The 16,510-nt window shown below is 38.8% G+C and overlaps 1 protein-coding gene across 5 annotated transcripts in view; it reads right to left on the bottom strand.

The window, feature by feature from the left end:
* Positions 1 to 7,662: 7,662 nt before the first annotated feature.
* The window catches only part of LOC139473029 (dynamin-1-like), a 66,148-nt gene continuing 57,300 nt past the window's right edge, over positions 7,663 to 16,510 (bottom strand). For all 5 annotated transcript variants that reach the window (XM_071255539.1, XM_071255538.1, XM_071255537.1 and 2 more), the window contains 4 exons: positions 16,358 to 16,414; positions 14,169 to 14,386; positions 12,096 to 12,251; positions 7,663 to 9,449 (listed from right to left, as the gene is read on the bottom strand). In XM_071255539.1, coding sequence (XP_071111640.1) covers positions 9,365 to 9,449; positions 12,096 to 12,251; positions 14,169 to 14,386; positions 16,358 to 16,414 — 516 coding nt within the window. In that variant the 3' untranslated portion in view covers positions 7,663 to 9,364. The remainder of the gene's footprint in view (positions 9,450 to 12,095; positions 12,252 to 14,168; positions 14,387 to 16,357; positions 16,415 to 16,510) is intronic.

The raw sequence follows: 16,510 nt of genomic DNA, 5'->3' as shown, positions 1-16,510 counted from the left end.
CGCAAACACGCTTTCAGGCAAATCACAGCATATTTTGTTCCTATGTGGCTTCATACCATAGCAGATAAAACTTTTTAACTTCCACAGTTGAAAGGGACGCGGGTGGCTAAAGCAAGTGGCGCCGCAATATGCTATGCAGAGTTGCGCCCCTTAGACATGCCAGACCTTTATGATCGTGTGTTCGAATCCCGGTTTGCCTTGCTTATTTCCAGGTTTGTCAGTACCGTGCTCGTGGGTTTCACTGAACGGTCTTACCTGTATGTCTTCGGGCTTTCTTCCCACATGACGCTGAAGCCCCTTCATATAACTGAAATAATGTTCCAAGAGGCGTAAAACCAACTCCCTCAAATCAAAAATGACAGAGTATGACTTGTTTACATAGGATGTGTTCACATCAAATTGTTATGCCGTGTTAAGTGGCGACCCCGACACAGGCAGGATACATTGTTTAATCGATTCTGGACCACACAATCCAGTGATTAATATCACGAGCATTGATCTACGCCATTGGGATCGATGACATGCATCAACCAAGTCAACGAGCCTGACCACCCGATCCCGTTAGTCGCCTCTTACGACAAGCATAGGCGCCTTTTACGGGAGGCATGGGTGGCTGAAGACCTATTCTACCCCGGATCTTCACGGGTCCGACGTACATGTATTTGCGTGGCTGCTTGTACTAAAAAAAAAAAAAATACTCACGGAAATAGAAAAAAACTGTTTTTCTCAATTTAAAAATCGACACAAAGTGTTACGTAGCTGTAAATACGAAATAACAAAACAACTCGAAAAGTACTAGTCTGGATTTGCTAGTTTGATCTCAGTGAACAATACAAAATGTACTTTACAGGAGGTAATTTGTCGGCACTTTCAACATTCAAAAATAAAACTAAGTCCAAATTGACATAGCAGAAACAGACTATAGGCATTATGCACCTGTTCTCACCTGTCGTCAAGGTGTCATAGGTCTGTTTTATTCACATTTTTACACACTTTTACGTGTAAAAAGGCATAAAAACATTTGATACGCTGTATTTGTGCCACGGCCCAATTAGTACTAATTTAGTTGTTTGAATATTTACATATTTTGTATATTAACTGCAATAATTTAAGATCTGAGGTCGAAAAAACAGGGTTTTTTTCATTTCCGTGAGTACTTAGTCCGAACTGATGCCGATTTATAGTGCTAGCTCACTGAGGTACCATGCTGCAATTTAACATGAATACCCCATGTATTCATGCATTGATTGATGTGCTTTGATCGAGGATGCTTCACCTGTCCTGTACAATAGTGGCTACCAGTAAAGATGTACACCACACTAATATAAACATATCCACAACTGCACTAATATAAATATATCCACAAATGCATTAAGACAACATACTAAACATAACATATTATACTGCCACTTCACGGGTTTCATAGTTGTTTTGGAGTGGTCAAGCGGTCAAAAGCGCCAGGCTAGCAACGCCAGGTGCTGAGATCATATCCCGCTAGTGACCGGGTTGTTATTCAGCCTCGGGGCCAACAATGTTTACAAGTCTTTACAGTGTTGTCACTACCCCTAGTGTACAGTACATACACCCTGTGCTCCCAAAAGAACCCACTCGTCCGATGGTAGATGACCAGATGGTGGAAACATGACTATGCACATACAACCGAAACACAAGTGTCAAAACGTGTGGCGTCACCCTGGGCAAGTGACTTAGTTCAAATGTGCCTCTCTTCACCCAGCAGGGAATGGGTACCCAATATGTGAGGTGGACGTAAAAATCCTCTAGCGCCCGTCGGCAGCTTGGATTGTATACTCCCTAGGGAGTTGAGAATGATAACTGGCATGCAAACGGATCCACTATTCGGAGTAAAAATAAAACCGCATACTAGTACAATCAACTCCGTTTATAACGAACACGCTTATACCGAACTGACGGATATAACGAACTGTTTTTGGGTCCCGTCCATTTCCTGTATATAGATAGGCTGTATATGTGCCAATAGCGAACTACGGTTATAACGAACTAAAATGAAAGGTCCCATATAGTTCGTAATAACCGTAGTTTTCTGTACGTGGATACCTGAGGTGTATAATAATAAAGGGCTTAGTTTCTTTTTCTTTTCGTATGTACCCAGCAAAAATTCATCGTCACACATGTCTAGGACGAACAAAAACTCTTCATGGACGTTTAACAGAAAAAAGATTTAGGATAAATCTCCAAAGCATTGTGTCCATACACTGTGCTTTTGGTAGCCGTTATCGTGGGGTGTACGGTGGCCATCAAAGGGACATGAAACCGTTTTCGACGTGTTGCGAGACTTATGAGTATCGCATGTTTTCATTCGCACTTTTACGCATTCGTTAGGAAAGGAAACTGTAACTAACAGCTTCTGCGTATTGCCAAAGACATCTAAAAACTCAACATGGGAAAAGCCGGAAAGTCAAATGACAATCACGAAAAAAGTAATAAGTCTTATACGGAAAGAAATTGAAAGGATCGTGAATATTGTTTATGATATTATTTGTGGTGAAGACCGAGATCCCAATTTCATAAAAATTTCCCAAAATATTCATGGTCCCTAACTTCTTTTTGTTCAGTGGCTAAAGAAAAACTCAAAACCGCGGTGGGAATAGTTTTCGTTTTTCTGTATATTTCATGGTTTTTTTTCGTTTTATTTCTGTGATTCTCATTGGCTTGTAGACTTTTTAACACTTTTTCGTGTTACGTGTTTGGTTTCGGGAGATGTTATCAATATTCAGTGTTTTCTTGCTATTTGAGTTTTTTTATTGACCTTACCGAGTTTTACGATATACGATCACACATATCTAGTGAATGCGTAGTTCTGTAGTAGTTCAGAAAATCAATCACAGGTTTGTCTGGACAAGACCAGTATATGTATAAGCCACTGCAACAAAACTCCATTATTTTACCATGAGTTTGAAAGATACACCATTCTTATTGGTCATTCTGAGGTTTCAACTCACAATAACAACCTCTGATTGAAAGAGCTTCATTTGACGGCCGAATCACCACCGAAGCTGATATTACTACAAAAAAATAATTCTTTCCCAATGATTGTCAGACGCCATACAAGGTGTATGGAGAAAAGAAGCTGGATCGATCCCTGTCCGCGTCATACCAAAAGACGTTAAAACGTGGAACTTGCTGTCATCTTGACGCTCGGCATTGATGGAGTGAGTATGGTTTTACGAAGCTTTTAGCAATATTCCAGCAATATCACGGCGGGGGACACCACAAATGGGCTTCACACATTGTACCCCTAGGCCTGTGGGGAATCCAACCCGGGTCTTCGGCGTGGCGAGCGAACGCTTAAACTACTAGACTACCCCACCACCCTCTCGGCATTAATGGAATAAAACAGTTCGTCCGTCTCGGAATCAGTATACTGTGTCTGAGCGGGGTATCCAGGTTTAAAATGTATTATGGTAGTGAGTATCAGTATAAACCCTGCACAAGTCCGGACAACTACGATCAGCTACACTGTACACACACGTCTCTAGTTTTGAACGCAAACATAAAGCCCTTTTTTAACAGTTATGTTTCAAACCACAAATTTGCAGTTATAACAATATTCAAAGTTTCGGTGCAATACATTTGGGTCGGGAAAGACGAAAATAATGTGTTCCAAGGCAACAGAGGTTGTGCATTCTCAATATCTGATTGTCACTTCATATATTATTTTGCCTCACAATGAAGAATGCCATCATAACAGCGACACAAGTTGAACAAAACTTTGCAATTTTCCTTTGCGTGCCTTAATTCGGATCCACAACTGAAAAAACCCATTGGTCTGAAACCATGCCACTTCACACAATATTTTTGCCATATATTCGCGTTCACTTCCAAATTCCGTGTTCAGGGCAGATAAATCTACAAGACCCTGTTCCACAAAGCGATCTTAGTGCTAGGACTACCATATGGCAATGTTAAAGTATGGGACATACGATCGTCTTAGTGCCAAGATTGCTTTGTGGAACGGCGCCCAGCAATCTAGCTTTATATATATATATATACTTTGTCAATCCCTTGGAATCCTGCATTTTGCGTTCTATTCTTATGTAAACTCTGAAAAGTGTTTCTTGTTTAATATCGCACATTAATCGAACCTGGAGTATACAAGCCAGAAATTGACACCATAAGCAATCCTCACCAACAAGGTATGATGACATGCAGTCAACAAAGTCACGGAGCCGGGCCACCCGATCCATTTAGTCGCCTCTTACAACAAGCACTGGTTGCGAGGGCCCTATACTCACACGAATGTCATACAGAGTGAGTGAGGGGTTTTAGGCCGCTTGTAGCAATATCATGGTAAGGAACACCAGAAATGGGCTTCACACAATGTACCCATATAGGAAATCAAACCAGATTTTCGTTGTGACGCTTTAACAACAAGGCTACCCCCCGCCCCAGTTTCATACTGCAAGACAGACAAGATTCCAATGCAATATATTTATTAACATCTGTACAAGTTCTGACATTCAGACAAATCTATAAACGGTACAGTCAGGTGGCACCACCATCATCTAGCTACAGCCACTGGTCAGTCTATCGGTCAAGCATGATGACCACTACGATGACTGAATCTTTCTGGCAATACTATTTTCATTTCGCTGAATCTCTTGACACCGTTCTTGTTGGCGTGGCACACATTCAATATCAGATGGCAGATGTTTTCTGGAATCTTCTGCTAACAATCTACACAGTTTGGATATGACTTTCACCGTTTCAATATGAATAAGTCGTTTAATCTGGTTTACTATCATCTGAGAGCATATTTGACATAACAAGTGCCCAGAATCAAACACCACCACTGTTTGTGACCTATTCGGTTTGTGACTTATTCAATTGAGATCACCACATCTAATTTGTTATGACCAATTAATTATTAGAATATTTCAGAATAATGTCTCACGAATTAAGAAACAAATATTATCTCAATCAAGAACATTTAAGTTTTGTTTTCAAAACATGTAGGTGCTGGTTTCTGGGCACTCAATAGATGAATATGGTAATCCACAATCAATTTTAAGAATTTCCTTCAGAATTTGGCTGAACGATTCCATTGGCAATAGTGCAGCATCGTGAGAACACCTAGCCCTGTACTCTTGTAGAACTTCTAGTCTGAGTCTTCGGCACTATGAACAAACACTTCAACCACATGGCTGCCACATTTGCATGATCAACTCCAAATGTCATACACTATTACAAGAAAGTTCAGCCTTTCAAAACAATCACTTCATATGGGTCCCATAAGTTAACTTTAACTATTATTGAAAACACAATAAAATACTGAAAACTAAGGATACACTTTTCATGTCAAGAATCAAGGCAATAAATAATATTGCAAAATTCATAAATTAGCATAATAATTCAAACAATTTCACTGACCAATATTTTTTTCCAAAATAACAATACTGTTTTATCTTGTTTGTATATAATATTTGAATTAATATTGCAAGCATATAAAACAACATTTGTTCCATGATTTTTTGTGCAGTAATAGGATTAAGGGTGTATGTAAAATTAGAATCATTCTTACATCAAGTAAATTTGAGTTATTCAAATAAAAAACTGTCACAAAACTTTAATCTGATAGCACAAAAATATTGCAGCAACAACATCTTGTCTGGATTACCTGAGGTTAACCAATATCTATATACTTAGAAAAAGATTAGCAATATATCACCACCCCCCAAAAAAGCCATTAATTTTTTTTTATCCTGTATTAATTTTCTGACAAAATACATTTAGTACAGACTAAAAAAACAATAAATGGTTTTGTAACTTTTGCAATCGTATTAGGACCACCCTACAATTGTATGCACTGCTTCTGTATAGCATAGGCAATGACTCCATCTGAAATAAAACACTGTGTTCTTGACCAACGTTTCACATGTATCATGCTTTGACATCCATCAAAATGAAATCAATGTTACATGTATTTCCAAAAGATATATGAAGTTTGGCACATACAAAAATAAAGAAGTGAGGTGTCAAACATTTTTCCAGGGGTATGTTATTATTTTTACATTTCATAATGAGAATCTTACAGCAGATAACCATGTTGGGAGTTCCCTTTTATTGACATCTTCAGGAAAATAGATCAAATGTCATATTAGATTTTCAGAAAATCAAATCAAATCTTGCACCTTTAGAAACTGCCATGTCTGGACACTTTCCTCAAGCTCACGAGTAGCACTGTTCTGTTTAGAGTCATTGTAATACTACAAAGATATTTCCTATGATAATCATCAGCGTTCTCGTTTACCGGTAATTACCATTTTTTTACCGGTAAAATTAGGCTTGGACCGGTTAGTCATTGGACTGCCAGTCCCTGTGGACCGGCAAATAAAGTACCTTATAAATCTTTGTTGTTGAACAAAACATTGGTGATATTCATATAAGAACATTTCAGCTTGTCTGTTACCAGGTTTCCCCTTGTCTATTTCTAGGTTAAATATCCATTTGTAGCGACTTCGTCTTAAGATATTGACGAGAAGAGAAATTTGTGACTGAAGTTTGTGTGAATGATGTATAGATCTGACGAAGTTACTTCAGAGATGACATCTTTGCACTGAACATGATGTTGAAAGAATTAAAACCAAATAATTTTCATACGTTTTTTTATTTTTTTTAAAAGGGGGGGGGACTGGCAAAAATTAGGGGGGACTGGCAGTTTCAAAAGCCAGCGGGAACACTGAATCATCTATGACATCATCATGTTGTGACATCACTCCATCAACCTGTATGATTTCAAAATAATGGAACACTGTCACACGATCAAATTAGACCGTGGATGTCATGATCTCAACATGAGGCGAAGCAATCCTCAAGGCTGCTTCCAAAATAAACATTGTCTCTTGTTGCTGGAATAGAAACACTGTATCTTCAATACTTTGCAACATCTCTTAATCAGAACCCATATTGGATTCATTTTGTGTCCTATCAGTTGTCAAAGCAGTCTGAAACATTTGACACAATTCCAATTTTCATCAAGCCTACGCCTCACCAGCGAAAACACGACACACAAGATAGCCAGTAATAGCCAAAATATAATTACCATATTTAACATAATACGCATCCTGGAAGCTTAGAAAAGTGACACGGGGTGGGGTGGTTATTTTTCAGTAAAACATTTGTAATATACTCAAGAAAAGTTTAAAATATGGGGTCTTAGGAGGAGGCACTTATTACGATTACCAATTGGTTCAGAAGTTGGTGAAGGGGCGTTTACTTGAACAGGATGCTTAAAACAGCAATTGCAGTAATTTGACTCAGTTTGAAGCATATCTGAAGTTCCCAGGTAAAAGCAGCACAGACTCTAATAAAACAAACAATAACTCAGGCCTTAACCTAAAAACCCTTTCACATGAATCTTACTGTCACCTAATAAACACCTTGAGCCTGGAATGCCAAGCTCCATACAGCAAGGTTTTGCCTCCCAGTCCCTATATACCATAGGACTGCACAGCTAACTGCACACGAATGGAGTTAGTAGGGTATTTTACTGTATAAATGTATACCTATATATAATTATTACTTATCTTATTAACTTAAATTGATATGTTATTTGACTATGTCCGAAAGCAGTAACCATCAACCTATCAAACATACAGGACCCCCCCACCCACCCACCCCACCCTGAGTCATGTGTCATTTTTCCATGCCCATATCCCATATAGTTGTGATAAAATCTGACACACACCTTTTCCCTGTCATTTATTCTCCACCCCCATTTAATTTCACTGTGCCCCCACCCTATACAAAATGACCAGTCCCTATATTGATATTCAAAGGGGAATAACTCTGTGCAGAAGCTCCGTAATACGCAATAAGCAGAATAAAATAAAATGAACGATAAATGAACAATATTTTCAAAGTGATCAATTTCCCTGGAAGAATAAATGAATTATGCTTGTAATGACTGGTATTTACACTTAATGTAATGAAATCCTTTCAAAACATGCATCATATAAATATTACCCAGGCATAATGTTAAAAGCTAACAAACAAAACAGAAGCGGTATATGAAAGATTCTTAAAGCAGTAATAATTCTTGAAGTTGCATGATAGGACATGAAAAGATAAAAATGATGATGATCTGACACAGAGAATTGAAGTCATGATCTTATTTCATCTAGAATATATGTATATATTTCACAAAAAGTCAAGTAAATTGTTCTTTGAATCAAAAATATCCTGTTGGCTGATGCAAAATGACACGGTCACCTTCATCACACTGACGATAAACTTTCATCTATTTGCAACAGACAACAATTCCATACTGAGTGACATGTACTGTACACATCTCTACCTCCACGACAATGTGCAAATATGCAAATATACAACACATACAGAATGTACAAACAAGTTTGGTAACCATGGTAACAGATTCAATAGTACAAACAACGTATACATATATGTCTATTGTCTTGCATTAGGCCAAGAAAACACATTCAAAGAGCATAGACACCATTGACATATTATGTCACGAAATGTACTTGAGGTGAATTATACTCCTATGACCTATTTGGGATCACGCAAGACATTAAATACCGGGTACAACTGTTACATACAGTTTGACCTCGCAAAAAATTAGCCTGACTACGATCGTCAGTTGACCTTGGCCTAGATCATGCCACTGACCTTGACCTACATCAGATAAATTTGAATAAATAACTTTCTAGTGCCTATAGATGCTGGTTGCTTATGTTACTGGTAGATAAATTCTCTTAGCTAACACTGTAATCTAAATCTATGTATATTTGCCGACTGTACTCGTGAAAGATGTTTCACAACATGTAACTAGTGAAAGAAATGGTGAATGGTTTCATCAATTTTTGTCCCTCTGCTAGCAGACATGATAAATATGGATAGTAGGTAAAAGTTCCTTAACACAGTCCACAAAGACCAGATTATTCACGTCAAAAGAGAAACTATTCGATTATTCAAAATTTCACATTCTCCTTTAAACAGACTATCACATGCATTATCAAAATGCAATTCAAAAGTAGTTATTTTCTCGAAATGTTCAAACCAATATTTGACATTGTCTACAAACTAAGTATCGGTTACATACAATAAATATACACTATGAACAAACTGAACTTAACCTGGCTGTAAAAACAGCTGGTGACGTGTAAAAAACTTGGTAAAAAATTCTTTGACTATGTTTTGACATTCTGTTTTCTTCACCTAGACAATATTGCATCACAAATAATGGTAGCGAGATATTTACATATGAAAACCCACCTGGTTTTATCCCTACAATACTTTTGCATAATCGCTATGGTCTACTGCCTATTGCCGTGTCCATCTGTCTATTTGTCTACTCGTCACAGGTCTACTGAGGTCTAGCTGGTATTGTGGGTCGACCAGGGATTTTGGGGGCGCCTCGGACACTCCCTTGAGAATTACCTCCTGGGCGTCTGAAAAAGATGAAGATAAACTGATTAAATTCACATCGGTATTACGTAAACACAAAAGATTTTTAGATTTATTTATCAATATTATCATTATTCCTTGCGAGTCAAAGTCTAATGAATTTTGACAAACACTGCAGCAATATTCCAGCTATAGCAGAGCAACCTGTGAATAAAATCACTTATTTCACACACACATTGGGGCCTTTTTCACAAAAGTGACCAAAGGGAGATAATTCCAATTATGTGCCCTTTGCGACTTTATCAACAACTTCATAAAGGAATCATTACTTTGTTATTTAACACTGCACTCCCACAATATTCCAGCTGCATGAAGGCAGCCTATTAATAACTGAATCTGGATCAGAGAACCAATGATCGATATCATGAGCACCAGCACACAACATTGGATGCAGTGACAGCTAACTAAGGCTGACCACCGAAACCTTCAGTTGCCTCCTTTGATAAGAATAGGTTACCTGGCACCAATACTTACAAGGAATCTTTAACATGTAGAACAGAACAAAACATAATCAAGCAAATGTTTTTAACTGATTTTCAAATATTGATTCAGGGTGCCATTGTACAAAACAACCTTAGCGCTACAACTGTCATAAGTCTATGTTAAGGTATGGGAGTTACGATCACCTTAGCACTAAGATTGCTTTGTACAATTGCACCCTGAATCTAAAATTGAAAATCAGTTGAAGGAGTCAGTTCACAAACTCAAAATGTATCTGTTCCTTCATTAGGGAGTACAGGTCTTGAACATGACTGTCATACTTTCTTAGATACAACATGTTGTGAAACATTTAGTCGGTAGGTCGAAATATAAATAGAAAAAATAACACATATTGTATAAGATTTTTGTATAAATGTTAAAGTTTGATTAGGATCGGTAAGTGTTAATAATAAAGTTGTGTTTGTTAATCAAAGATAATTTATCTTGATTTCAAAAATAATCTAGCTGTCTGATAGACCTGTCGCCATCTTGTATAACACAAGTTGGCATGCCGTTCAGAACCAATATCATGACATCATCATCATAATCATCTTCATCATCATCATCATCATCATGATACTGGTAGGTATGAAGTCAGCTGCTCGTCACATCAAGTTGATTTTTGTTTAAAGTGTTGAGGTTAATGGGGGACTAGACCCGAGCATTTTGATTCAAGTCATTTAAACACCACTCTGTAGTCTGATGACATTTTATGATGATTCTCAACCTTGCAGTAAACTTGGTACTGGCCTATGGCGGTAGTCTCTGTCTAAAAAAGTAAATCATATAGCTCTATGACTGAACTATTGGCAAGGCATCGTTATTGATCATCATCATCATCATCATCATCATCATCATCATGCTGAAGACCCAAGTCAGATTCCCCACATGAGTACAACATGTGAACCTATTTCTGGTGTCCCCCGCTGTGATATTGCTGAAATATTGCAAAGTACAATGTACAACCATATTCGCCTGCTTGCCCGCACACTCACTCACTCCCTCATACATTCAGACACCCGTCCAACACATGCTGATTTAACATACTAAGATTCTGGCCGACAAAACACAGATCAAGAGGTATTGAAAGGAAGCCTGTCACGAGCCAAAAGGATTTACAAGTTGAACATTCATGTTCACTTCAAGCCCAAAATCTTTCAAGCTTGTCAAATCCTGTACACTTCTGACACATGTAGGTCATAATACTGATTCCCTGTCTTCAAGAAGTTGATAATATCAAACCTTGTCAGCCAGACTTACGATGGAATAGATGGTGGAATGGTTGGCGCTGGTCGTTTAGGTGAGCGAGGTGGCTCTGGTGCTGCCCTTGTTGCTAACACTGGTGGAACAAACAAGTCCCTAGACGGAACGGCTGGCGGCATCGTCATCGAGTTTCTTGGCGATGGTGTCATACTGCTGAAGTGTTATTTCAGACTAAATGCTCGGTACCATGAGGGACGTATCTTCTACTTGCTCTTACCTGACCAGGTTATCACTGCTGGGTTGATGTGTTGGAGGACAGGAGTGGCATCATTTGTACATGAGGTGACAAAAACACACATGTTCAGGTTGCATATTAAAGACCTCAATTAGTGCAGTGTGAACACAAAAGCCAAGGGAGGTAACTATTCAATTTTATTCAAGTCCAAACAAAGGGAGGTAATTGCTCTGGTTGATTTATTTAATCAAAATTAAGGGAGGTAACTCCTAATTATTTTCCATTGAAAAACAAGTGATATTCAGGTCAATATTTCCTTTCCTTAAATCAATAAATGAGTTCACAAACAAAGAAAACAACATTAGCAGATAAATAGCCACAGCAGATGGAAATTTGAAATTGTGTGTGATTGATGAAATTTTGCCAGATGAATAACCATTTTCCTGTTTTTGTATGATTTTTTATTTAATAAATGGTTACTTAAAAATTCAGTTTTTAAAACATACCACAAGTCTCAAAAAAGAAAGTCATAATGAATCAATCAAGTTACATTTAACTTTTACACTGCAAATAGCCAAATACCATCCAATATGTCCAAAGACACTGTTGCCTGTATCAGAGAAAGAACTGATTTTCACAATGGGTACTTGTCACCTCCATGAACATCCAATGCCACTCCGACCCCGCATCACGTAGCAGGTGTCATACTTACGCCGGTACTGATGGTGCACTGGGAGCCTGGGGGGCGGGGCGAGACGGAATGGATGGCCCTGACCGCATGGGCATTAATGGCTGTGGAAGGCCCGTGTCCCCAGGGCGGTTGGGGACGGGGGGAGGGGGTCTGTTTCTGGCGGGAGACGGTGGTCGGCTGCAAGGGAGATGAAGCGTGTGATGATGGAGAGATGGTGCAGGCATTAGATTGGAAGTACCAATGGAGGCATGAAGAAAAGCAAGAGAATGGAAAGGGGATGGGAGGATTTATAAACAAAATAAAGGATAAAGTAAAATGATAAAATTGAAAATATCAAACTGTATTTGAAATTAAGGAGGTTCTTGTGGACATGAGATGTACTTCTGAGTCTTGACACGTCTTGAATATTTAGCTCTAACATTAAAGTCATGACCCAAACTCTTTGACATTCACAGTCAGTTGTGGGGCACAAGTTGTCTGCGCTGCGATTGACATGGCATCACTTGGACAGACCAGAAACCTATGATTGTGACCTTGAATCCCAATTAACCCCTTTTATGTTTCAATGTTTATCAGCCCGTGCCCGTGGGCTTCACCAAAGTGCTAGAAATCTGAGACCTGCATCACTTCGGGTTTTCCCTCCACATTAAGCTGACACGCCGCGACATAACTGGCATTCTGTTCAAAGTGGCCTCAAACCCAACTCACTACTTAATTGAGAACAGTGTAGAATACATATCATAAAATTACATACTGGCACAAACTTAAAATCATTTTAAATTTTAAACTTTGACATTCACAAACTTTCCAAAAAATTCAAGTTTTCAGCTGATGGGAGTGCAAATAAAATGAGGGGGAAACAAGCAACGAGGTCTTTTACTTAAAACTAAAAGGTTAGATTAATACAAATCTTAATTACAAAAGGAAAAGGAAATGAAACTAAACATTTTAAGATGATAAAATCAACAGCAGAAAGAATTCAAATTCAAATATATATCTGGGCCCATTTGCACAAAGCGATCTTAGCACTAAGATGATCTTAACTCCCATACTTCAACATAGGCTTACAATAGGCTTGGCGCTAAGATCGCTTTGTGCAAGTGGGCCCTGGTCTTATAATGTCATTATGATGAGCTGTGAGATTCAATTTCACACTAACACGTGACATAATACAAGCCATTGATTGTCAAGGGTATGGAATTAGTAACGCTAAAATAGTGTTTTCCCTTGGAGACGCACCTAGACCAATAGACCACTATGGAACATTTGCATGATTTCCTCATGGGACATTAAACCCCAACAACATTTTTTTAAAGTATCTTGGCAACTTTCCGGACAACAGTTAGTCAGTGTCCCACAAAATGAAGTGATCAGAACAAGAGGGTGATAGCATGAGCACCGATACAACAGTCATTTTGTACAGAAGTGTAATTAACAGTTCGTAAAGTGTGAGTTAATTCCCATTATCTTTCATAACATAATGCTATATCCTTGATGAATTGACCTTCAGGCTATGATTCTCGGTCTTACCATTCATATCATACACAACATCCTCTATATCTCAGCAGGGCTCGCAATTCGGTAGACCTACACTAACCCGATACCTGGATCAATACCTGTGGTCTTCACGATCTCAAATTATCCGCCCTTAAACATGGTAGCCCGTCCAATAGATTACGATAAAGTTTGGGAGAAATTGAACATTGAAAACCTGACTGAAATACAAAAGATAGCCCTCACAAACCTTTTTGATGGCAAGGATGTCTTCATGTCCATAAAAACTGGCAGTGGTCTTTGTTTCGAGGTAATACAAGTTACCTCCCTTGCCCATGTCCTTTTTCCTTATCTCGACGTTTGATTGGTTTGTTAAATGATAATGAAAATCAAGAGCAGGTACTTTTAGATTGAGAGAACCACGGGAATGGATCCATGTGTTAGAGAAGATTTACTGAAATGCAAGCCCTGGAGATATAGAGCATGCATACACGACACCTCATCACATCCTAATACAAGAATGGTACTGGGGACCTATTCCGCCCCAGAAACTCCACAGATCTACAGAAGCCCTTGGTGATGTTCAAAGAGTCCACTCACCCATTAAATGGCATGCCTCCTCCTCCTCCTCCGCCTCCCCCTCCTCCACCAGACTCTGCCTTCAGCCAGTCGTTGTCCACCGGGGGCGGAGTGGGGGTGTATGTCGTGCACGTGGAGACGTCGCCGATGATGCTGAGGGCCTCTTTTGTGGCATGGTACATTCTCAACATCTCTTCTCGGCGCTGTGCCTCCTCGGGAGATTCCTCCATCAGAGATGACTAGAAGAAGAAAACAAAATTGGTTTTGATACTTTCAACACGAAGGAGCACTTGGGACCTGTTTTTAACAGATTAACAGATTAACAGCACGTCGAACAACTGGTCCTGGCGAAGTGACCACATGAACCATAGTTTTATATATCTGCCTTTTATAGTTGTGAATATCTGGATTATCAATGGATATAGAATGGATTCTATAACAGCGCCTTTGGCATCATCATTGCCTAAATATGGAGGTACAGTAAACAATGGTTATATTAAACTGAAAGGGACCACCCATTTTACTTTGTGATAACTGTTGATCATTATATCCATATACACAGCAAAAGGCAGGGACAAAAAAAAAACAGTTTGTTATATCCGTCTGTTTGTTATAAGCGTGTTCATTATAAACGTATTTTACTGTATAGTATTATAACATTCAATGCAATAATGTAACACCTGAGCCAGGCCTGAATTTCACCATACAAAACATGCACTAGTGCAACCTGATATTGTTTGTTATTTGTTTAACGCCGCACTCAGCAATATTCCAGATATATGATGGCGGTCTATAAATAATCGAATCTGGACCACACAATCCAGTGATTGATATCATGAACATATTACGGAATTGGGATACGATGACATGCATCAACCAAGTCAGCATGCCTGACCACCCGATCCCGTAATTCTACCCCGGATCTTCACGGATCGCAACCTGATTTTGAAAAATGCAACCAATTCTTTATCAACATGGAAGATAGCTCACTTATTACAATAATTACGATGTTACAGTGAAGATACTAAAATGAAGTTGTATATCCAACTACAGTCGAATTTGTTGTCTTAAACACTGTTATCTCAAACACCATTATGCACTGATATCTCAACCTATTCAGCGGTCACGACCACCTCACCCTATCTGTTTTATACCCTCAGTAACTCGAACGTCCGTTTATCTCGAAGTTAAAACACGGTTTGAGATAAATGGGTTGGATTGAATCTCTCATGTTCATAATACCAACTTAATCTCCACATGTATCTTGTCCATGTTCAACTTTTACGAAAATGTGACTGACATAAAAAGTTCATTTTCGACACAACATGTATAACTCAAAATCTTAGACTAAAAAAAAAAGTCTTTGTTCTCAGGCCCCGCCGCATCATCACAAAGTCTGCTACATGTTTCGTTTTTATTTCCATTTTAAACAAAATTAAAATCTTTTCATTTTCCACATCTCGAACACACGGCCCCAGCAAATAATATTTACAATACTACATCACTATTCCCAGTGTTGCGTGTAATTTGTTTTGTGAGTGTGTGTGGCTCCTTGTACTAGTCCTGACTGTTGCCGACTTATAGTGCTAGCTCACTGCCATACCATGCCGCAGTTTAACATGAATACCCCTCTCACACACAGTATACTGACTGAGCCAATCAGTCCTTGTCTTATCCCCTTAATGCCGAGCACAAGGCAGGGTAACAACAAGTACCATCTTTTAACGTCTTTTGGTATGATATGGCCGAAGATGCCGCAGTTTAACATGAATACCCCACTCAGACACAGTATACTGACTGAGCCAATCAGTCCTAGTCTTATCCCCTTAATGCCGAGCACAAGGCAGGGTAACAACAAGTACCATCTTTTAACGTCTTTTGGTATGACGCAGGTGACACCCGATTCTGTTAGTCGCCTCTTACGATAGCATGGGTTACTGAAGATCTATTCAAAACCAGATCTTAATGGGTATTCAAAATGTGACCCCCACCCTTTAAAAGCGAATGAGTGAGTTTTACACCTCTTTTAGCAATTTTCCAACAATATAACAGTAAGGAACACCATACATGAGCTTCACACATTGTACCTACGTTGGGAATTGAACCCGTCTCTTCAGTGTGACAAGGACACAACTTAACTACTAGGCTATGCATGTCACCATCGCCCTGTTAAAGCATCATAGATCTGTAGATGTTAGTTATTTGTTTACCTGGTCTCCGGATGAGTAGAGATGTGCCAGAAGGTCTGTGTTGATGAATTCTTTCAACTGAAAGGAAAAGCATCAGTAATTTTCATTTAGAAAAGTAAATAATTTGTTTTAGGTCATTTTATCGGTTGAACCAATCAGTCACACTCCATACTG

This window comes from Haliotis cracherodii, unplaced genomic scaffold (genome assembly GCF_022045235.1).
Source record: "Haliotis cracherodii isolate W230 unplaced genomic scaffold, xgHalCrac1.p SCAF_26, whole genome shotgun sequence".
Taxonomy (NCBI): domain Eukaryota; kingdom Metazoa; phylum Mollusca; class Gastropoda; order Lepetellida; family Haliotidae; genus Haliotis; species Haliotis cracherodii.
The sequence above is the reverse complement of the archived record's forward strand: the minus strand, read 5'-3'. Positions and strand labels throughout refer to the sequence as shown.